The 23,398-nt window shown below is 54.1% G+C and overlaps 1 protein-coding gene across 1 annotated transcript; it reads left to right on the plus strand.

The window, feature by feature from the left end:
* Positions 1–4,669: 4,669 nt before the first annotated feature.
* On the plus strand, positions 4,670–14,122 carry LSS (lanosterol synthase; the record flags this gene model as incomplete). The annotated part of the gene is made up of 20 exons (XM_082001594.1): positions 4,670–4,808; positions 4,894–5,002; positions 5,414–5,535; positions 5,872–5,968; positions 6,801–6,936; positions 7,139–7,247; positions 7,591–7,709; positions 8,148–8,245; positions 8,380–8,407; positions 9,013–9,069; positions 9,690–9,761; positions 10,486–10,536; positions 10,678–10,827; positions 11,178–11,274; positions 11,488–11,593; positions 12,149–12,214; positions 12,633–12,713; positions 13,012–13,182; positions 13,639–13,717; positions 13,937–14,122. The coding sequence occupies exons 1-20, from the start codon at positions 4,730–4,732 to the stop codon at positions 14,120–14,122; spliced, it is 2,013 nt and encodes a 670-aa protein (XP_081857720.1). The 5' UTR covers positions 4,670–4,729.
* Between the last annotated feature and the right edge of the window lie 9,276 nt (positions 14,123–23,398).

Here is a 23,398-nt window from a genome sequence, read left to right on the forward strand (position 1 = left end):
CTTTCCGGTAGTTGTAGAGAGCAATAAGGTCTCCCTTCAGCCTTCTCTTCTCCAGGCTGAACAGCCCCAGTTCCGTCAGCTACTCCTCATTAGACTTGTGCTCCAGACCCCTCACCAGCTTCGTTGCCCCTCTCTGGACATGCTCCAGCACCTCAATGTCCTTCTTGTAGTGAGGGGCCCAAAACTGCACACAGTATTCAAAATAATTCAGTTGAAACAACAAGAGATTACTCTTAAGTAAATTAAAAAGATACATGAATATGTTCTCCATCAAACCTGCACTGAGAGAAGGCATTACAACACCGATCCAGAGCGTCTCTCTGGCCCTTGATACAAACAGCAGCCCCAGCCAGAGAGTGCTGCAGGCTCACACCATTTCCTGCATGGAGCCAAGTTACCTTAACAGGGACAGAGGAAACCATGGGGGTTTTTTAGATGCTTCTAAAACACCTGTGTTTTTCCTTAAAATATTTCTGCTGAAACAGTGACAATTTCAGGTCTATCTTCTCTCAGAGTAGAGGAGGCCATGCTTAGACTATGTTTTGTACAATCCCTTTGATCAGATCCCTTTTAATACAAACTAGATGAAGTCCCATGCCTTTAAAGTACCTTTGCAACTTTTACACTAGCAGCAGAACACATGACGGCAGATAAGACCTTGTGAACTGAGTCTCGTGTGCTGGACTGCAATAAAAGAGGGGAAGTTGGGGCATTTGCTTTTGTGAGCGGTGGCATCACTTTCTCAGGGGAACACTTTCAGCTTCTAATGCCTCCAGCAAGCAGAGCACACACACACAACAGGAACAAAGCATTGCCCTGTCAACTGTGGTCCAAACCTCAGGCATACAAAAACTAGCATAAAAATAATGCCCAGGTAACAGGCATTTGGCAATTATTAAAAATAAAAGTTTCATAACTAAAACTGAATTTTTAAGGCAGGCTGGTTGTATACAGACAGAAAAATAAAATCAAGTGGTTCATCTTCCATCACTGCCTTTAGGCAAATATTACCATAAATGATCTGAAGATTTTGCCATTCACAAGGAACTGGAGATACTTACATGAAGCTCATCTCAGGTAGATTCATTATGACAAATTTTTTTTCTTAAACCAAAAATAAACAACAGGCTATTAAGCCCCAAATGCAACACCCATATCAATGAACTTCCAGAGTTCCCTTTTTCCATTTAAACTGTGCAAGAGAAGCAACACAGCTCTCCCTAGTGAGGACCAGTGGTATGAGGCACCAGTCAAAGATGTTATCCTCATGCCATGACACCAGCATGGTTAGCTGTTCAGACAAAATTCTGCTGTTACTGAACACAGCCAGGGCTGAACCTGTGTGTGACCTAAGCCTAGTTTATAAAATAAATACCAAATTAATTCTATAATTCCCCAATAAAATTAGTGTATCTTCTCCAAATAATCCCTAAGGTTATCCTGGACATAAGTGAAGAGCATTTTAATTTCAACTTGTGTGTGAATACAAGAGGTATTAATTCACAGTCATGTCTCTGTCCTGGGGTGCTGATGGGTGCCACATTTGGGAGTAGCTCTTTTATCCCCCTTCCTCCCTGAGGCCCCTGGGAACTGCTCTGCCAGGTGGTGCACAGACATGGAGATGGTCCCTGCCTCCAAGGCCTGAGTCAAGGTTGAATTTTGATCACAAGTATTTGCAGCCATGAATTCAGGCTTTTCTACCTGAACTTTCCACTGGCTTAGCTTGACTTGGTGTCGCCTCTGCAGTAGGAGGGAAGCCAGGTCACTCTGAAAGGCAGCAGAAGAAATTTTATCACTACATTTAAACAAGCATGCATTAAATTCCCATTGAGCCCTTCTAACACACAACAGCAGCAAGTAAAGCATCTCCGGCTCACACACGTCCTTCCCAGAGCAGGATTTATAGTATGTGTTATAAAACCAGTACATTTCCTTGGAGGGACAGGAACAGTAAAAAGACAATGTCTGCAGGTGGAAAGGAAAGAGGAATTGATCCATGTTGAGGATGTGCACTTTAAGTCCGTGTCCACCCAGCTCTGGGGTGTGGCTGCAGGGCAGGAATGTTTGCCAGCCAGGCGTATTTCTGTCCCACAAAATCCCATTTGCAGCCCAGTTCAGGCCTGCCTCCTGCAAAGCAGCCCCCGACATCCCTGGGCTGCACGCTTCTGCCACCGATGCAATCCCAGGTGTCTGTCTGTCCCCCATGGGCTCCCTGGCTCCTCATGCGCCTCCCCAGACTCCGGTACGGTTTCTCCAGCCCACGGCAGGGTGCTAGCCCCTTCCCAACCACCTGTGTGCCTGACGGAGTTTGTACCTCCATCCAGGCAGCCCTCTTGAGCCAAGGGGTTTTGAAGGGATAAAACCCACTTGCTCACTGGCCTGGGAGGGGAGCGCTGCCAAATGTGGGGCAGTATTGGGTATGTCAGCAGAGAGATGGGGGCACGTCACTGGGGCAGGGGGAGCTCTGCCTCGTCCTCATAGACCTCATGGACCACTGTCCCACAGCAGCACCTGTGGGAGGGTGACCCCCCCCCATCCCTGACACTGTACCCATGCTGGGGGCACCAAGGCAGGGTTCACAGTGCTGACTCATCCCATCACCTGATACCAGAGGTGAAACCACCACCCATCCTCACTCCAACCCTGACGGTTTTATAAGGGCTGGCAGACCATTGTGCCCATGTCAAGATGTACCACATGGCTGTTCTCCTGTAGCCTCACGGTTACAGCACCCATAAAGCATAACAAAATGTTTTATGGGTGTCACCCCTGTCTGCCACACCCCTCCTCACCCAGGCCAGGCCACGGTATTTAGCGGGTGCCTGCCACTCTGAGAGCTGTGATCGGGGGTGCTGCTGGCAGCGGTGCTTTCAGAGGGTGCTGCCAGCATCGCCTCTGCTGGGAGCTTTTCTGCAGGTTCGGTGAGCGAAAGCGGCTCCCCGAGGCAGCAGCGCCTGGCAGGGCGTGGGGCAGCCAGGGAACACGGGGGCAGTGGGAGCGTGGGCGCCATGGGCCAGGCTGCACTGTCCCCATGGCTGGTGTGGCACTGAGACAGGGTGTCCCCAGGCGTTGTGGTCCATGAAGACATTGGCTGGGCATGCAGGCTTGGCTGGAATTGGTTTATTATTTCCATTAATGATGGAAACCACATGCCCAGACTTTGGGGGTGCACAGAGGTGGGGACAGTTGCTTTTGGTGTTGGTGCTGTCACTGAAGGGATGGAGTGACTGTCAGGGTCTGTGGGGGGATGGCACTCCTGGAGAAGCGAGCGCTGTTTCTGTGCCAGATCCCAGCTGCTGGCAAGGCGATGACATCCTGACAAGAGGTGCCACAAGTAGGAGGACGCATGTGGGGACAGACACAGCAGGGCAGCAACACCATGGCATGCCCTGGGGCCAGGCATCAGAGCTGGTTGTGCAGGTAGGGGTGTTGGGTCCAAGGGTAATGCCTGTGGAACTGAGCCTGGGCTGGTGGCCCACAGCCACCCATGCAAGGGCAAGTTCTCAGGAGGAACCACCACTGCTAGGCAGTGGGATGCCATCAACACTCACTCCATTGGGTCCATCTTTACCAACCACCTGCTTGTCTGGCACCACCATGAGCTGCTGCTCTTGCTGCTTGTCGCCTGCTCCCCTCCAGATCCCCCTCCTCTGCCGGGCTGCCCGCCAGCCCCCACAAAGCACCACCTCCGTCAGGTCTGTGCACCAGCCTGCACGGGAGTCTCTGGTGGAAAGGGAAACTTACAGCTCTTGGGTTTAAATAAAAGTGCCTTGAACACCTGTGGTGGCTGCTGGGGCTGGCAGAGGACTTCTGAGCGATGCCACCCGTGTGGCCGTGACAAGGACGACAGGGACACGCAGGCAGGAGGTTCCCGCCATCCCCCAGACAAACGGGTGTTGTCGCAGTTACTGGCCAGGTGACAGCCTTGTGAGAGCACCTGTACAACCCCGAGCCACCTGACGCAGCTGCCCGGGAGGTTACGGAAAGGCGCGCCCCGGCACTGCCCCGGCAGGCCTCAGGGCGGGGCGGGTGGAGGCGGTGACTGACGGGAGCAGCCAGCCCGAGCTGCCGCTCCCACACTGGCACCGCCCGCGCGAGGGGGCGGGGCGGGGGCGGGGCTGCCGGCCCGGCTCCGCGGTTCCATTGGCTGCCACCCGTGAGGCGATGTGGGCCCAGGGCGGTGCGGGTGCGGCTCCGGCCCCGGCCCCGGCCCCGGCGGTGATGGGGACGGGGACGGTGATGGGGACGGGGACGGGGACGGCGATGGCGTCAGACGGCGGGTGGGTTCCGGCGCAGCGCGGTGCGGCGGAGGGGAGCCGGCGGCGCGGAGCGGGGGTGGCGGCCGCGGCTGACGGTGCCCGTCTCCGGCAGGGCGGTGCGGCGGCGCGGCGGCCCGCGGCGCTCGGCGGCAGCTACAGCGCTGCCCGCCTGGCGGCTGCGCTGCGAGGGCGGCCGGCAGCGCTGGCGCTACCTGGGCGACGGCGATGGCGACGACGATGGCGACGACGATGGCGACGACGGCGAGGCGGGCGGCCAGCGGCGGGCGCAGACGGCGCTGGAGGAGCACAGCCTCGGCCTGGACACGGTGCGGGGCGGGGGGCCGGGGCGGGGCCGGGCGCCAGCGCCCGGGCCGAGGGGCAGCCCCGACTCAGGAGCTGTCTCCCCGCAGGGCGAGGCGCTGCGGCCCTTGCCGGCGGCCGGCACGGCCCGGGAGGCTGCCCGCAATGGCATGCGGTTCTACGCCGCCCTGCAGGCTGAGGACGGGCATTGGGCGGGCGACTACGGCGGGCCCCTCTTCCTCCTGCCAGGTAGGCCCCGCGGGGCACCTTCCCTGAGAGGAGAGAATGCCTCGCGTTTGGCTTCATGCAAGAGCCAGCCTGTCTGATCTTCCAGGTCTCCTCATCGCATGCCACACTGTCAAGATCCAGCTGCCGGAGGGATTTCGGAAAGAGATGGTGCGCTACCTGCGCTCTGTGCAGCTCCCGGATGGAGGCTGGGGCTTGTGAGTAACCAAAGATGCTTCTTTCTTTTAGTGATGGCACCTCCAAGGTCCAGCACTTGGAGCTGCTGTCAAATCTGCCCAGGCTCAGGGAGTGGGATTTGGCAACTGTAATACCTCTGGGTGGTTGGACTTGCTTGTGTAGCACTCCAGGTATACCTTTTGTCACAGAGGTGGCTGGAGCATCAAGTCTGGCTGCATCTCTTCTGTGGCACTATATCCCAAAGCATCATGTGTGACAGGGTAGTGCAGAGCAATGTTTCTCCCTGGGTTAGTTGAGTCTCCCCTTTTCCACAGTCACCCCTGGCAGCCTACTTAACCTTGACAAAGACAGCCCTGTGCAGTGCGTTGTGTCTGGCTAATGCTAATATCTGACTAATGGCTATGCTGTCTCTGTGTATACGTGTGTGACAGGCATGTGGAAGACAAATCGACGGTGTTTGGCACAGCACTCAACTACATAGCCCTGAGGATCCTGGGGCTTGGACCAGACGACCCTGACATTGTGCGGGCCCGTGTAAACCTGCACAGCAAAGGTCAGCTCCATTGTGCCCAGCACATCAGCCATGGGGCTGGTACACTGGTGAGAAGAGGTCTGACCAGACCTGAGGCCTGCATGGAATATGGGGGGCTGCCAGGTGGTGGAGGAACTGTTGGTCTTGCTTGCCCTTGATGGCACCTACATTTTCAATTAATGATGGGAAAGTGTGTTATGTTTTTGTACCATTGCCTGCTTGCCTTTTTTCGGGACATGTGTCCCAGCCTGAGTGGCGTGCTCCCAAACATAAGGAGAAATGGACCCTGCAACTGTGAAGAAAGCAGGGAGCTGGCATGGTTGCAGTAACCCTGAAAGCTGATGTTGCTCTCTGCAGGAGGTGCTGTGGGAATCCCTTCCTGGGGGAAGTTTTGGCTGGCTGTCTTGAATGTTTACAGCTGGGAGGGAATGAACACGCTTCTCCCAGAGATGTGGTATGTGCTGCCCTCAATGCGGAGGCAGGGGGTATTGTCAGTCCTGCCACCAGCCTGGACTCACAGCTGTCTCAAGCACTGGTGTTTGCTGGGATAACTCCAGCTATGGCTTGGAACTGGAGGTGGTCAGGCGGCTTGTCAACTGGGAGACCAACAGCAAGGCCAACCAATGGGTGGATGGGGAGGATCCACTGAAGGGAGATGCCAGAGTTCAGCCCTCTTAGGTTTACCCACAGGGTCCTCGATACATCCGTGTGCTCCCTGCCTGCCACCAGTATCTTCTGTTGTGGCCAGCCAGAACTGGGCCCTAGCAGGACAGGACAGCCACATGTAAGGCTGCCAGCATTAACCCTCACTTGTACCCTCTCAATTACTCAGAGAGCCACTGGGTGTCAGAGAAGGAAAGGGGGGGAAATCAGGGGCTGCACAGTACCAAGAGCTGCTGGTGCTTTGTCATCAAACGCACTTAGCAGTCAGTGCGGGCCTCTGCCTTCAAAGTCGCATGGGGAAGAGACTGGCCCCTGAACTGACTTCTCCCCTCCCTACTGTCTGAGCTCTGGATCTTCCCTGCCCTGTCAGCTGGGCCAGGAGCGGTGTCTGCTGGCCCTGGTGGGGAGGGAGCACCCCTGGTGGGGAGCATCTGAGCAGGGCTAGGCTGTATGGATATTCCCCCTTCTTTTCTCCTGCAGCTGTACCAGCAGCAGCAGGTCTGGTACAGGGGATAGGGAAAGGCACGCCATGCTCCAGGCATCCCTCTGTCAGCATATAGTCTCTCTGTGCTGCCCTTGGCCCTCCGTGTTCTTCACAGTAGCACCTTCTCTGTTGCAAACAGGCTACTTCCTACGTGGTTCCCAGCCCACCCATCCCGGCTCTGGTGTCACTGCCGCCAGGTTTACCTCCCCATGAGCTACTGTTATGCCAGGCGTCTGTCAGCAGAAGAGGATGAGCTCATACGGAGCTTGCGGCAGGTACGGAGCTGACCCTGGTGGGGCTCCCTGACAGCCTGCTGTGCAGCATGCCCTTGTGGGCCAGCCTCTGGCTTGCGAAGTGACAGCTCTCATACCTGCACAAGTCTCTGTCCAGGCAGTGGAGCCAAATTCCAGCAATAAGCTGCCTATGGGTGCTTGTTCCCGGCTTACCAGGCTGATGCCCTTTGCTGTCTTGTGCCAGGAGCTGTACGTGCAAGACTATGCCAGCATAGACTGGCCAGCCCAGCGGAACAATGTGGCTGCTTGTGATGTGTACACCCCGCACAGCTGGCTGCTGGGGGTTGCCTATGGTGAGTGCCGTGTTGGCTGGGGCGGGAGGGCCCTTGCCATGTGTGCCAGTGGTGGTGAAACTGAAGCTGCCTTGTATCATGGGGACTCTTTAGGGACTTAGTGCCAGCTACCGGTGTATGCCCTAGAGCTGGGGTGGAGACATGGATTTTGTGATTCTTGGGCTTCTCCCTCCCTGAGAGCAGCAGAGCCTTGTGCCCAGGTCCTTGGGCCGCTCTGGGCCAGAGCAGTTCCCATGCTTTCCTTGACTGGCTGTCATGTGAGTAGTGGTGCAGTCTGCCACAGCAAATGAATCTGGCCACATGGAGTGGGTTTTTCACTGCATGTCCCTTTCTTCTCCTGTAGCCATCATGAATGTGTATGAAGCCCACCATAGTGCTCACTTGCGGCAGCGTGCCATCACAGAGCTGTATGACCACATCAAAGCTGATGACAGATTCACCAAATGCATCAGTATTGGGCCGGTAGGATACTTGCTGTCGATCCTTTAAAAATATTACCCTTTGGTCTTTAGGGACTAGCTTGTGGGCCCCCAGCCCTTTGCAATTGTGGCATGTAACCATAATCATCAGGTTTTGCTCAGGCACAACTCCTGCTGCTCCTAATGCTCAGCAGTTTAATGCTAACAGGGCACAGAAGATGCAGAGGGCATGGGGACATCTCTGGCCCTGGTGAGGGGTACTTCTCCTTGTGGTCCAGGGAAATGATCTGAGGGGAAGCTCTGGAGAAATGTCATGGCACCTGCCCAACTAACTCAACTATGCTAAGTGATACCACAGACGGAGCTGTCGGAATAAAGCCCGGGACCATCTCTAGATGGCTTTGTGCTGAGTGGGAGGGATATATGTCTCTGGGGCTGAAAGAAGCTATACCCAGAGCAGTGACAGTGCTGCTCTTGGCAGATTTCCAAGACGATCAACATGCTGGTTCGCTGGTTTGTGGATGGGAAGAACTCCCCAGCTTTTCAGGAGCATGTTTCCAGGATCCCTGACTATCTCTGGTAAGGGCTGAGTGTGGCCCACCTGGGACAGTGTAGAGCTCTGATCCCTGTTGAGTGAGCACACTGGCTCCCAGACTGCTTCCTGGCACTCTTGCTGTGCCTGTGCTGCAGCACTGTGGTCTCTTCTCCCACAGGCTGGGCCTCGATGGCATGAAAATGCAGGTGAAGTACTGTAGGAGTTCAACTGTGACTTGGAGGGACCCTGTCATGCTGGAGCAGTCCATGGAATAATGGGATAGCTTGTTCACCCTGGGCCTGAATTCCTGGCATCTTGCCTTTGGTGCCTGGTGGCCTTGTCTGTCTCACTACCACTTCCCCTGTCTGTGCCAGGAGTAAACAGTGTCCATCCTGCTAGTTTGCCTCATTGTGGCTGTGAGCTGAGGGGGCAGCTCTACACCTCCATCCCCTTCATCCCCATGGGTCATGGGAGAAGGGAAGGAGAAAGACAGGCCCCTGATACTGCACGTGAACTGAGCTGTGCTTCTCTCACAGCCGTTGTGTCCCTCTGCTCCTTATCACTAGCCACCTCTCCTGTCTCTGCTGTGCACAGAGCAGGCTGAAGCATGGAGCAGCTGTCCCTGAGCTGCTGCATCCATCCCCTCTATTGCCAGCACATCAGCTGTGATGCTGGGTGACATAAAACTGAGATGCAGGGTGGAGGGAGCTAGTGGGGGTAATGCAGGAAGGACGTGCTGTCCCATAGACCCCACAGCTTGATCAGGCTGCTGCCAGCACCTGCCCCTCACTATCTACTTTCTCTCTTCCAGGGCACAAATGGATCCCAGCTCTGGGATACTGCCTTTGCCATCCAAGCCTTCTTGGAGGTAATGCACCCCTCAGTGCTACATGCTGCCTTGGGAAAATGGTCTGTCCTGGCACATTCCCAAATACCAGCAGCTCCTACTATGCATCCCCTCAGACCCCTACTGTGCCAATTCTGTCATTGCATCTTATGACTGAGCCAGGCAAACACAAGTCTTCTCAGAGTCCTCCTCAGCTGTAGTAGGCAGGGTGCCCAGCACAGCTGGTACAGCACATCTTTTGATGCTGCTTTTGAAGCAGGAGGCCACAGCGCCACCTGAGTGGTTCGTTAGACTTTCCAGCTGCTGCAGTCTTCTGGTAAAACCCTGGCCCTTCCTCCTCACTCTGCTTGGCCTCAGAGCATTGCTGTTTGGCAGGGACGTTGTGCAGGTCTCCTGGTTTCCTGCGCTGGGGCAGAGACAGCTATGATGGGCATCCTTTTTGGACGGTGGTGTGATTGCCTATGGTAAGCCCCAACAACACTTGTTGGTTCAGTTCTCACTGTAAAGGTTTGTAATGGAAACAGTAAACAAAGTATGAATGCAAACCTGCAAACAGGAAGGCCAGGCGTTAATGGCACCCAGGGGAACGTTTGGTGGCCACAGCTGCTTTCTGACTGATGACTCTGCATCTCTGTTTCTAGGCGGAAGCCCAGAAGATGTCTGAATTCACATCCTGCCTCCAAAATGCCTATGAGTTCCTCCGGTTTACCCAGGTGAGCGGAATCAGTTGGTGGTGTCTCTCACATGCTGGCTCTGCTGACTTGGCAGCTTCTCAGAGCCTTGTTGGATGTGTCTGTTGTCTTCTGAAGAGCTTTTTTGAAGGGCTGGACTAGCAAAGTTCTAGGGACAGCCTCCTGTTTTATGCTCCCTGTTGCTGAGAGACATCTTTGCAGCTTGGAGAGGACCTTGGCCTGGCACAGGGATGTTTGGGTTCGCTGCCTAGGCTAAGAGGGTCTGGAAAACTGAGAGCTTAGGCTTTTTTGCCCTTCGTCCTGTCTGGTGCCCACACATTTGAGGCATACTTCTGGGAAACCCAGATTCCTTGGCTAGTGACTGCATGAGGCTAGTGACTGCATGAGCTCAGCTCCTGCTGGCCAGGCCAGTGGCTTAACGGTGGGGGGGTGACTTTCACCAGCACCTTGGTGCAGATGCAGTCTTGCTGATGGTGCTGCCAATGGGAGCATTGAAAGCAGATGGCTCCCTGGCAGGAAAGCACCCAAAGAGGGGACTTCAGCAACACTTGCTGAGACCAAGCCAAAATGTGATTTGTCTTCAGCACTCCCTGCTCCAGAGCTGACCTCTTTCCCTGCCTGCCTCCCTCAGTAAAGGACAGGTGGTGCCCAGTCCCACATGGTTCTGCATCTGTGATGGTTTCAGCCCATGGTCCTGCCGCCAGAAACCTCCAGCCTGCCCTCACTTGTTTCTTGTCTTCTGCAGATCCCAGAGAACCCACCTGACTACCAGAAATATTATCGCCATATGAACAAGGTACCATGTCTGGAACTGGTCTCTGAAGGACACATGAACAGGGCACAGAGGGGATGGGAATGACGGGCAGCACCTCCCCCCTACCTTACAAGAACAGAATGGGTCAGGGGAAGGTGCTGAACCCTCCTGACCCCTTTCCAGGGTGGCTTCCCCTTCAGTACCCGAGACTGTGGCTGGATCGTGGCAGACTGCACAGCAGAGGGGCTGAAGTCAGTTATGCTGCTGCAGGAGAAGTGCCCCTTCATAGCGAAGCTTGTCCCCCCAGAGTGCCTCTTTGATGCCGTGAATGTGGTACGTGCTGCAAAAATTAGGGCCAAGGGAAATGCAGGCAGCTAAACCAAGCTAAAGTAAGAGAAGTCAAGGCCTGATGAGCTGTTAGATCTGGTATCACTAAGCTAGTACAAGGCCTGTGGCCTGGTATGGCAACACCATATTTACTGTGATATGGAGCTACATATGCGGCGTAATGTAATGTGTTGGTCCACATTGGGCCTGCCTGTCCACGTGGTTTGGGAACTGGGTTGTCTGCCAGCCCCATGGACTTGTGGGTCTGACTTTGTCCTCACACTTGGCTTGGGGACAGACTGGGGTGGTACTGCCTGTGAGCCAGTCCCAGCCCCTCTCTCTGCTTGTCTGGGCAGTTGCTGAGCATGAGGAACTCAGATGGAGGCTTTGCCACATATGAAACCAAGCGAGGAGGCCACTTACTGGAGCTGCTGAACCCCTCGGAGGTGTTTGGTAAGAGGAGCTGTGTGGTTCTGGTCATCCTGTCCACTGTGAAGGGACACAGTGGACTGGCCTCACAGTGCTCGGTGGGTGCCTGACTTTGCCTGAGGTCCCTCTGTGGGATAAGTGTTCCCTGGGTCCAAGGGAGAGGTTGGCAGTGTGTGGCTCGAAGGCTCCCCAGCAACTCCAAGGGGAGTTGCACTGATATCCTTCACCTGCTGGCAGGCGACATCATGATTGACTACACCTACGTGGAGTGCACATCGGCTGTCATGCAGGCACTGAGACACTTCCACAACGAGTTCCCTGAGCACAGAGCCCCAGAGATAAGGTGAGGCACTGAGATCAGAGTCGCGTAGGGGAGAAGACAGGCTGCAACATCCCATGCTGCCTGCCATGGCCTCTGCACAGCCCCTGCTGACCCTTGTCGGCAGTCTTGCCTGGATATCTGCATTGGCGTGGAGCAGCCTCTGCGGTGGCCCTTGGCGTGTGCAGAGCTGGGTTGCTGGTGACTTCTTCAAATCAGAGCTCCCTGCAAGAGTCTGGGGCCCAGCCTCTCTCAAGGAGCAGCGCATAGGCTGTTGGGGATCAGGCTGGGGGAAATTGGTGGAGGTATGCCTCTTGACTTAACAGTTGCCTTGATCTTGCAGCCAGTTGTAGGCTGGGTCCGCTGCTTGCATGCTGGCATGAAGCAGAAAAGAACCCAACTGGCGCATGATTTGACTCCAAGATCCTGAACAACATGGTTGCCTGTCTGCATGCTCTTGCATCTTGAGCTGTCTAATAATGGGACCCATCAAAGCCTCAGAGGGACTGATGGATGCCCCTGATGAAGCAGCCACTGAATTTGAGCTGCTTCTGAAGTGGATGTCTTTTTCCTGACCAGAGAGACTCTGCAGAAGGGCCTGGAATTCTGTCGCAAGAAGCAGCGAGTTGATGGGTCATGGGAAGGGTAAGCAGTGTTCCTGGTGCCCAGTTTTCCCCTGGCTGCTCCACTGTGAGCAGGACCATGATGGCAAGCATTCCTGGCTGTTAGGAAGGGCAAGCAGGGGCTGATCCTCCCCTAGCTCCTGTGCTTTGCTCTCCTTTCCTCTCCCTCCAGCCCAGGTGGAGCAGGCACCTTGTGCATTGCACAAGAACCAGACAACCCCTGGGGGCTAGGTTGGCTCCAGCTCCTCTGGTCCCAGAGTGTCTGCTGACACCTAAGTGAGCTGGGAGCAGATGCAGGTGGGACTGGGCATGGTTGCGCCATAGGGGAAGGCAGGCTGCAGCTCTGTGCCTGCCTCTGCTCTTGTGAAAACAGCCATGTTGCAGCCAGCCTCTACTTCAGGCTTGCACCCCTGACAGTACCGCTTTCCCCTTCCTCCTAGGAGCTGGGGGGTTTGTTTCACCTACGGCACGTGGTTTGGTCTGGAGGCATTTGCCAGTATGCAGCACACATACCATGACGGGTGAGAAGGGTCTGTCTGGTTCCCCTGTCCCTACCTACCTCTTGGGCTGGGGCAAGACTCCGTGGTGGGACTGGGTGGATGCCCTGGCTGTGCATGGGCTCTCCTGCCCCAGGTACTGCTCTTCCCAAATCCTGTGCCTGCAATATGACCAAGGCACTTGCTGTGTGAGCCTCAAACTCTTGGGGCAGTCCCAGCCATGGGCAGCGCAGAGCACAGCTCATGTTTGCAGCTAGGAAACATGGGTGTGCAAACATTCCCTGTCCCCAACCATGTCTGATTTTGTGCCCCATCCTTGCAGGACTGCATGCCGAGAGGTGGCCCAGGCCTGCCAGTTCCTTCTCTCCAAGCAGATGGCAGATGGTGGGTGGGGAGAGGACTTCGAGTCATGCGAGCAGCGCACATATGTGCAGAGTGCCGTGTCGCAGATCCACAACACGTGTTGGGCCCTGCTGGGTCTCATGGCTGTCAGGTAGGATCAGCCCTCACCTCTTCAGGCACCACCTGGCCCTAAGTGCTCAGTGAGGTGGGAAATGCAGGCTGGGTTGTGTGGCAGGGCTGGCACGGGCCCTGGGTCTGGCTGGTGTGGGCCATGCACCCAACCATGTTTGTTCATGACCTCGTTAGTCACAAGCCTCCTGCAATGAGGGACCGGCCCGCCCAGTGCTCCACCGGCCAGTGAGGCTCATAATGCTGGGCAAGGAGGAGCCAGTGCAAAGCAAAGGTCTGGCTCAAAAGAGGAGGCCTCCAGCCTGGGAAAATGCCATATTCATGTCTGGTGCCCTAGGGTTTTGAGGGCCTTTCCAAAGCACTCGGCATGCCTGGGACAAGCTCAGGGCAGCCTAGAAGCGGTTGGGTTCCCTAAGCACATGGATGAAGGTTTGCAGACGGTTTGGATGAGTGCTCACATCTCTGTCGTGCTTTGCAGGTACCCTGACATTGATGTACTGGAAAAGGGCATCAAAGTGTTGATTGATAAGCAGCTGCCGAATGGGGACTGGCCTCAGGTACATCTTTCCTCTAGTCTTTCCAAGGGGTTGCCAGGTGTTGCAGATGTCCTGGGCATTGCGCAGCCGTTGTAATGGTGTGCTTTCCCTTGCCTGGAAGGGCAGCCACATGTGGCTTTTGGTGGGGAACTTCAGGAAGGCAGTGAGCTCAGCGCTGCATCCTGGACACACTGTGGTCCCCTGTCACCCATATCACCTTGCTCTCTGTCCTTCTCTCAGGAGAATATTGCTGGTGTATTCAACAAGTCATGTGCCGTCAGTTACACTGCATACCGCAATGTCTTCCCCATCTGGACATTAGGGCGTTTCTGCCGGCTGCATCCCAACAGCCCTCTTGCTGGGCAATTGCAATCTGGATCCTCGTCTGGGGAGGAAAGGACCATGCAGGAGGCCTTGTCTGCCTGAACCCAGGCCATTGCAGGTGCCATGGCCTCTGACTTGTCCTAGATATCAGCTGCTGCGTGGGGCCACGGGGGTGTTGCCTGCATAGGATATCTCAGTGCTGATCTTAACACATGGACTGCTGTCTTTGCCAGGGAGGAGTGCTGCCGTGGTGCTGCCAAGTCTCTGCTTTCTGTCAAACCTTTTCTAAAAATCCACTTTTACAGGTTTTTCCCAGATATATCCTCCCTTATGGGATGGGAGTGAAGTGCCTTTTCAGACTAGTTTTGCGATCTGAGAAAGCTGCCAAGCTGTTTTGTATTACACATCTAGACAGACTCTCTCATCCTGGGTAGAGCAAGGCTGCCTTTATCTTCCCCTCGTGCTGTCCAGGTTGGCTGTGCAGCAAGAGTGTGGGATTTGGGGCCTCCCCTGTGCCCAGCATCATGATGGGGTGCACTGCCCAATACCTGCTGAGCCGGCCTCTGTGCTGTGGGTGCTAGCAACTGCCTTTGAAGTGCTCTCTGCCCTGGAGCCTGTGCTGGGAGGGGAAGAGCACCTGCCCTCCCCCAGACAGATGGGAAAGAGGAGTGAATTGCTCAGTTTTCTTACCATTCTGTCCCCCAGCTGGTGGCATCTGGCTTCCCAGAGCCTCACAGGTGAAGTCACCAGCATCATTCCCACTTTGAAAATGGGGAAACTGAAGCAGAAAGCACTGATGTGGTGAGCGTCAGGGCACAGCCTTCCTCCAGCGCAGCAAGTGCCTCTGTTCAAGCTGTGGTGCAGTTGGGCATTCACATTTTGTTGTCACAGTTGAAAGTCGTATTGACTTGACAGGTTAATAAATTGCTAACAGTGTTGCAAGCAGAACTTAGCTGTGTGTTGGTCTCCTTATGGTCTTTGCCCCAGTGTGTGTCCCAAGCAGAGAGGGGCTTGCACAGCAGCATCCTGTAACCTGGCTTGGGTCACCTGTCCCCAGTGACCATCTCCACCAATAAGCAAGCCATGCTTGGAGCCTGTGCCTGCTTCATCCCCCTCCAATGCCTTTGTCTCCTTAGCTTTCAGCTCAGTTTTTTCATGTGTCTGACAAACAGATCCCTGGCTGAGCTAGGACAGTGACATGACTGTTGAAATGACAATCTTGAGGCAGCTGGTATCTTAAAATACCAACTGTGAGGTACTCTAAGGTGTTACGACTCAAAGGCCAGACTACGCACAAGCTGTGAAACTTGGGTTGTCCAGTCTCCCATTCAAATTCAGCATGCCAAAACTGAAACATGTTAAGGTTCCTGAGGTTTTTTGAATATTAACTACCCTTCCTCCTTCCCTCCCACCTCAAGAAACCAGAAACCTCCACTTCAAGATTACTGTGTGATGATAATTTCTTAATCTAATTTCTACATAGGAATAAACAACAACACTCAAGAAAGAGCTGATGGCCCCTAGCCCCAGCAGATCAGCCTTTCTGCCTCCAGGGACCACTGCTTTTTAGGGGGGGAAAAAAACCCTTAGGAATATCTTGTGCAAGGTTGCTATCTTGCCTTTCATTTACAAAAAAATCAAGCTACATTTGAATGTTCACTGATACCCTTCTGTTTCGCTTATCAGTTGTTCCCAGCCATAGCTGGTGTGATATGTTTCTTTTTGCACTCCTTTCATCTATTATCACAGGCTGAGAAAATTTGCATAAGATTAACATCCTGGGAGAACTGAGTAAAAGAAAAGTGGAGTAGTTTTGTGCTTAAATTTTGCCACCGGCCCCCAGTATTGTTTTCTTGCCTGTAAATTTTGTGACAGCCACCTAGTTCCCTGCTTGGAGAGAAAGCTGGAGGAGAGCTCAAGTCACACTGCCTCCCAGCCTCTACCCTTGAAGAGGTGGGCAAGAGGGAAACACTCCTTTCCCTGGCCTGGGTTAGTACAGAGGAAAGGAGTGGGGCTGGGGCTTCTTGGGTGCTCAGGTAGGGTTGAGTGGTGCCCAGAGAGGGCTGGAAGTCCCCTAAAAGCTGACATGTGCACAGTCCCGTGCTGCCAGCCACCATGGGTGAGTGGCTGGGGCCTGCGCGCTTGGGAGACTCACTAGCTAATCCTGGGCCCAGTGGTCCTCCTGTTCAGGGAATGGGCTCTGGGAAAGTGGCCCATTCACCTGCCTTTCCCAGCTCTGGGCTGGATCTATGGCACATCAGGGCCCTGTGTCTCTCCATGACATTGCCCAGGGGCACCAGGACATTCCTGCATTCCCACTTTGCTGTGGGACTAGAGGATGCATCCCACCATGTCCTTCTCTCTACCTCTATTCCTCCAGCTTTGTCCGTCTGTCCTGCTGCCATCACTATTTTTCTTTCTCCATCTCTATCCTGCTCCCTGTCCCTCTCTACCCTCTGTGCCTCTTCCTGTAATTCTTCTCTACCCTGCTGTCATGCTGTGTCACTGCTTTCCCTTTCTGTATCCCCACTGTCCTCCCATTCATCTCTTTTTCTCTTTATCCTTCTGTCCCACTCCCCAGCCCTTTTTCCTTCCTCCCTCTCTGCTCTGCAGCCCATTGTTACAGGCACCAATCATTCTCCACTAGACTGACAAGCACTGCTCCAGCAAGGACTGCCGAGGTGCTCCAGGAGAAGGGGGACCATATGGGCACTGAGCCCTGTAGCAGACTCACTCCCAGGACTTACATGGCTTAGTTAACAAATTATTGCTTTCTTCTTTGCACTCATGACTGTGCCTGCAGTCCCTTTGCACTTGGCAAGTGGCTGTCAGTGTCCAGGATAGGAGGTGACATGTGGGGGGTGAGGCATCAGGCAGGTCCCAAGGCCTCTCAATCCCCTTTACAGTCCCTGGGAAACCCCAATGCTACTCACAGGGCTGCAGGGCGTTTCCCTTCCATTGCCATGGATGGTTGGGGTCCCCAGGCTGCTCCTGGATTTGCTCTCAGCACCCCAAGGTGACCTGGGTACATCCAGGGTCGAGGGCCAGGCCAGCATGAGTGGTGCTTGGAGCTGGGGTTTGCAGGGAGCCAGGGGTGCTTGTAGAGGACAGCCTGCCAGCCACCCCAAGCCCCACAGCAGGCATCATGGCACCTTGGGTAGGCATCAAGGCTTTTTGTTTGTGCTTGGATGCACCTCAACCCCTCCCAGTGCCCTTCTGCGTGCACACGGGCTCTGCAGGTGTCTTGCCGTGTGCCACCAAGACTTCTCTGTAGCTGCCTCCCATCCTGGAGTTTTCCTGGTGATTTTTTGGTGTGCTCTGGGTTTTGTTGTATTTTCTCTCCCTGTGCCCTAGGGAGTCCTCTGTTTGCGCCATCAGTCCCTGATGTTTTGTCTTTCCCGCACCACATCCCAGAGCTCTCCGCTTCTCTCATCCCTGTAACAATGTACCTCCATCCTCTCCTTTCTGTGCACCCGGGGCCCTCCCTTCAGCTTTTGGCAACAGCTGGGACACCCTTGTTGCCTTGACGACCCCACCTGTCCCCGAGGGGGCTGCCGGCCATGTCCCACCCCGTTCCCGAAGGGCTACAGCTGTGGTGGCGGCCAGTGAGGCTTGATGGCGACGGCCCCTGCGTGCAACGGGGCTGCGAGGCCTGGGGCGGCTGCAGGCTGCGGCGCTGCCGGCGGCGCTGCCCGGGGCGACAGTGGAGGGGCCGGTCTGGGACAAGGGAGCGGTCGCCGGGGCTGGGGCTGCACCGAAGATGAGCGGGGCCGCGCGTCCCTCAGCAGTCCGGGCACAGGGGCGCAAACGGCGGGGAAAGCGGGGCGGGTGGGAGCTCGCCGGGGAGCTCCAGGCCCGGTGGCTGCGCCCCGCAATCGCCGGCGGATCCCGCGACTACCCCGAGCAGGCGGCGGGGACAGGTACGGTGTCCCCGCGGGGTCAGACAGCGGGACGGTGCGCCCCGCGGCATGCCGGGAGCTGCAGTCCTGAGGCACGGTCGGCCAAAGGGGCATGCCGGGAGCTGTAGTCTGCGGCGAGCCCCAGGCCCTCTCCCTTTCACTCACCGTTCTTGACGCTTCCCCGTACTTTTCTTTTTCTCCTTATTCTTGTGTCCCGCCCCATGTCCCGCTTTTCTTCTTGCTCCACCTGTCCGGCCTGCTGCCCATCGCTGTTTTTTTCTGCGCCCATTCAGCCAGCTTTCCTTTTTTCCCAGTTTCTGTGCCACCATCCTGCTTCCCAACCCTTTTTGCTCTTCCTCCGTCTCCATCCTGCAGCCCACTGCAGTTTTGTCCATCTCTTTGTGCCGACCTGCATCCCCCTCTTTGTTTCTCAGTTCTGCAGATGATGGTAGCAACACCCTGGTTGGCTGATGTAGCCACCCAGCTCTCTGGAAGCTAAACTGAGGGACCAATGTTATGTTTGTGTGGGGTGGTTGGTGGGGGAAGGAAGGTTTGCAGGATCAGGCAGGGGTTTTAAAGTCAGGGCTGTGGAGAGATCTGTTCAGGGTCAGTCAGGTTTGGGCAAAGAGAGGGCACATGGTCATTTCCACATGGTGTGTACATCTTGGCAGGGCAGTTCAAGCCCATGTCTGTGTTCTGAGTCCTATACCATGCCTTCCTCCTGGCTGCGTGATCCTGTTGCTCTTTGTGCTCAGTGGGCACTTTAGTAGCCATCCCGAGGATCTTGAATGACCTGACTTGTTGGCATAGTGCCAACTGAGTGCTTCTTGTCTCACAGTAGAAGCTTAAAGTGTGGCTCTATCTTGCATGTTTTGCATCTCAGAAGTTTCCAGCGGGTCACTTTGGCTCAAACACTCTTGTGGGTCAAAGAGCCCATGACTCACCCTTCAGGATCAGGGCCCTGAACTGCAAGTCTGAAATACTGGATGTGTGGGATTAAAAGTAATAATGTTCATTTAGCTTTTGAGAGAATGAGTAGCATCTACATATAGAAAATAATCTGTCAGTCACTGGAACTAGGCTCACAGGAGATCCACTTTTTTTTTAAGATGACTTAGCAAAACCATTTTTGCTTAGAGATTTACTCTTTGACACTACAAGGCACTGTATAGCTAGCTTGTGTTATTCTTCAAGAAAAAAGTCCCCCATGAAGGGAGTTTCATGAGTCCATCAGCTCAAACTCCTCCAGTTACAAAGGAGCTTTAAACATGCATGCAGGTGTCCTTTTATATGCTGTTCATTCTAAGTTACCTGAAATGCAATCCCCCTGAAACAAAAGGCCCTGCTTACACATGTAAAGGGCAAAACCTCCCATGGAATACAGCTGTTCTCCAGGTCCTCGTTACTATGCAGACTACTAAGTGTGTGACTCCAGTATATCTCATCCACGGACTTCCCAAGATAAACACTGAGCTCACACCTGGACCAAGTTAGTAACATTTCTCCAGCCATTCATTTAAAGACAAACAAGCTGTCTTTTTGCCCTGCATTAGTGGGTACAAAACCATTAGCTCACCTCTTGAAAGAGCTGTAAATATTTTCAGACAGCTGGCACTTTCGCAGCTGTTAAGGAGAGCAACTCCTAGAGAAATTGCCTCTTTGGCTGGAGAGAAAGGCCAGAACTTCACTGCTTTTCTGCTGCTGTCCTCTGCCCTAGGTGATTATGATGTCGGAGACAAATAAAAGATTCTAGGGGGGCAGGTCAGTAGGAGACAACATAATGAGCCCAGATCTGGTGATCAAGGAGATGACGAAGCATTTGTACTTAAGCAATAAACCATGAAGACTGAGTTGTTCCTGCACTCTTGAAAAATTTAACTGTCGTGAGATCATCAGAATCCACAGTAACTGGGGTAAAGGCGGCAGGCGGAGATAGTGACCATTACTCAACCGAGGGACTATGCAAATTATTCCCCCACTCTTTCTAAGAGCATGTGCACCAATTTAAATATGTGTAATCAATAATAAGCAATGTGGTCATTACTAGGCAATGAATGTAAACTTATGGGGGTTCTCTATTGTTTTCGCTAATTGTGTAACTGGATAAATATGTGGTCATTCCTTTGTGTGGGGTGCTAGCTTTGTGGAATAGCACCTAGCACCCATATCTGCTCAAATATGCTTTACATAAAATACATCTACTCTGTGTGTATATATCGGGTATACGATCCGACTTTAGGGACAACACTTCTGGCATAGGATTGTCAAAGCAGATCTCCCTCCAAGTATGTGGTAAGTGTGGAAAATGCTGCATATAGTTTGTACCACCTTCTCCAGATCGTCCTGCAATCTGGGCGTCTGTTGTTGCCACAAGACCAAATCAGCAAGTGCAAATGGCACATGGACTGTTCCTGCAGCAAGCTGACCAGGTTCCACTCCAGTCCTGTAAATTTTTGTCAGAGACCTGTTTGAGAGCAGGGCGCAGTAGCAATAGCTGGTGCAGAAGCCAAGGCCAAGGCAGGAGAAGGGGTAGTAGGACAAGCCCGTGGAGCTGCTGGCTGAGGGTAAATTCCACAGTGCAAAGAGTTCTTCTTTTTCCCATTCGTTCAGGGGTTTTTATTTATCTTCTGCTCCAGAGGGGAAAATTTTCTTTGATACCTGTAGTTATCGCAGACATACCAATAATCCATTTGTGTTGGGAACAGCTCTTCTAATTGCTGGTGTAAATAGCTCAGCTATTGGGTCGGGCGAGTTGGCTGCGTCCCATCTGGGTCACCAAACTATCATGAAAATTCCAAAGTGGCTCATGACAACCGAGGCGAGAGGCTAATGATGAATACCCTTCAAACAGCCAGGTACAACACGATTTGACCAAACACTACTTACACAGACATACTACCATTTTGAAAAGCAACTCTAATTCTAAGCGTTGTCATCCACCTGCTGCTTTCTTAATGAGGCTGTCCCTGGAATCGGTCTTCCTGCAGTTACTTATCTGTGATGCCAGATAAGGGGAGGGTTTAATGGAAGTTTTGGAGGGGCTAGGATGCTGGCGTGACCTCAGTAGTCCAGGGGTATCCTTTCTCTTTTGTGAGTGGCTTTAATAGTCCAAGAAACACAAGGTCCATATTTTCAAGGTGGGGGTTGTACTCCCTACAGTGAGCTGGGGCCCTTTACTTATACTGACTTAACCATGGTTATGTGGTAGACAATGTAAACGATATCTGTCCTAAAAAGCTACTACATAATAAAATTCATACAATTTCATAGTATAAAGACTAATTGGTGCAATATATAGGGAATTATATTTTACTAGCAGTCTAGTCCTCTTCACCTTCGCTAGTGATCTGGATGATGGGGCACAGTGCACAACCAGCAAGCTTGCTGATGATCCCACACTGGGAGAAGTGTCTGAGCCACCAGAAGGTCATGTAACCAACTGGAGGGACCTTGGGCAGGCTGGAGAAATGGGCTGGTGGGAACCTCCTGAAGTTCCACCAAGGGACATGCAAAATCCTGCCCCTGGGGAGGAACAGCCCCAGGCACCAGGACACGCTGTGGGTGCCTGGTGGGGAAGCAGCTCTGCAGAGAAGGCCCTGGGTTCCTGGTAGCCACTACATTGAACCTGAGCCATCAAAGGTGGCCTGCAGTGTCCTGGGCTGCACATGGAGGAGCATTGCCAACAGGTTGAGGGAGGGGATCTGATCTGGCGAGGCCACTCCTGGAGTGCTGTGTCCCTTGCTGGGCTCCGCTGGACAAGAGAGACAGGGACTGGCTGGAGAGAGTCCACTGAATGGCCACCAAGGTGGTGAAGGGCCTGGAGCATCTCTCCAGTGAGGAGGCGCTGAGCGAGAGGGGACTGTTCATCCTGGAGAAGAGAAGGCTTGGGGGGATCTTCTCCATACACATAAATACCTGAAGGGAAGGTGCAAAGAAGATGGAGTCTGGCTCTTTGCAGCGGTGCCCAGGGTCCAGCCAGCTCAGGAGGGCCCTCCTTCAGCAGGTGTAAGGGATGCCCAACTGTAAGGGATCACCTGGCTAGACTAGTTTCGGAGCACAAAGGCGAGATGCAGGGAGTTGTGAATTGACTCAGCTTTGTCTCACCTTAACAGCTCTGCAGAAGACGACCTGGAGGGAGCTGCACAAATGGCTCAGCGCCGGGCTGCCTGAACACTGCACCATGGTAAGAACTGAGGCCTGAGTGGCGCCTTCAGTAATCCCTTAACAAATGCCCTGAGCACCATTCCACCACTGTGCAGTAACTTTGTGCCAACGTAGACTAATGGGCCATCACAGCACCAGACTAAACAAAATTATCCACTCAGATGAGTCCTGCCCCCACCCATCCAATCAGGAGATAAAAACCATAAGGTTTGGGCAGAAATGGGGCAGTCTTTCCAGTGATACAGCTGGCCTGTAGGAGATTCTCTCACCCCTTGTGCAGGACGCTGTACAAGGTAACTTCCCAGGGATTGAGAGGCCTTACCTGAGAGCAGGTAAGTGATTAAGAAACATACGAATGGTATTTGGCATGCTTTAAGATTGTGATTAGTGCACTCTTTTCAAGGTATTAATACCTAGTGTGCCCGTGGTTTAGAATTGCAATAGTGCGTTCCTCCATTGTATTCATAAAAACCTGCACTAGTGGCCTATTGGACCTGTGAGTGAAGTTCAAATATATTGTTATTAGACCTGTAAGTGAAGTTCAGATAGATTGTTAATTTGAGCCTTACAGTGAAGTCTAATTTGAACCTCACAGTGAAGTCTCTCACCATCACAGCAGAGGCTTGGAACAGATAACCTCCGCAGGTCCCTGCCAAGCACAACCTCTCTGCGAGTGTGTGATGCTGGCACAACACCCAACAGCAACAGGGACCGCCTGAAGAGGGCCTGAGCAAATGCGGAGGGGCAAAGCACGCTGCCAGATGGGCTCTGCATCACAGGCTCTGTCTCTGAGGCGAGCTCCTGGCTGTGCCCCCAGGTATGCCCCCGAGAGTCCTGTGATGTCACCAGCGAGTCACAGTCACCTGTGATGGCATCACGTGCAGTGGGCAACAATACATGCCAGCGTCACGTACTGCCAGCGGCACACGAGACATTGAGTCCTGTGGGCAGCACCCGAGCCATCGGGTCCTGCCAAGGGCACGCCAGACATTGTGACCTGCCAGCAGCCGAGAAGCCACCGAGTCCTGCCAGTGGAAGCTGAGCCTTCAAGTCTCGACAGCGGCACCCATCAAGTCCCGGCAGCAGCTGACAGGACAGCAAGTCCTGGCAGCAGCACTGGAGTCATCCAGGCGTGAGCCGGCGGCGCTGGGAGCCGCCAGGAGCTCCCGGCGGGGGGACACCTGCCCCATCTGCTTGGGTCCCCTCGAAGACCCCGCTGGCGTGGACCCGTGCTGGCATGTCTTCTGCCATGCCTGCATCCAGCGCTGGGCTGCCACCGCCGCCGCTGCCACCTGCCCCCTCTGCCGGCAGCCCA

The sequence above is a fragment of the Phaethon aethereus genome, assembly GCF_964289735.1.
Source record: "Phaethon aethereus genome assembly, chromosome: 6".
Classification (NCBI taxonomy): Eukaryota; Metazoa; Chordata; class Aves; order Phaethontiformes; family Phaethontidae; genus Phaethon; species Phaethon aethereus.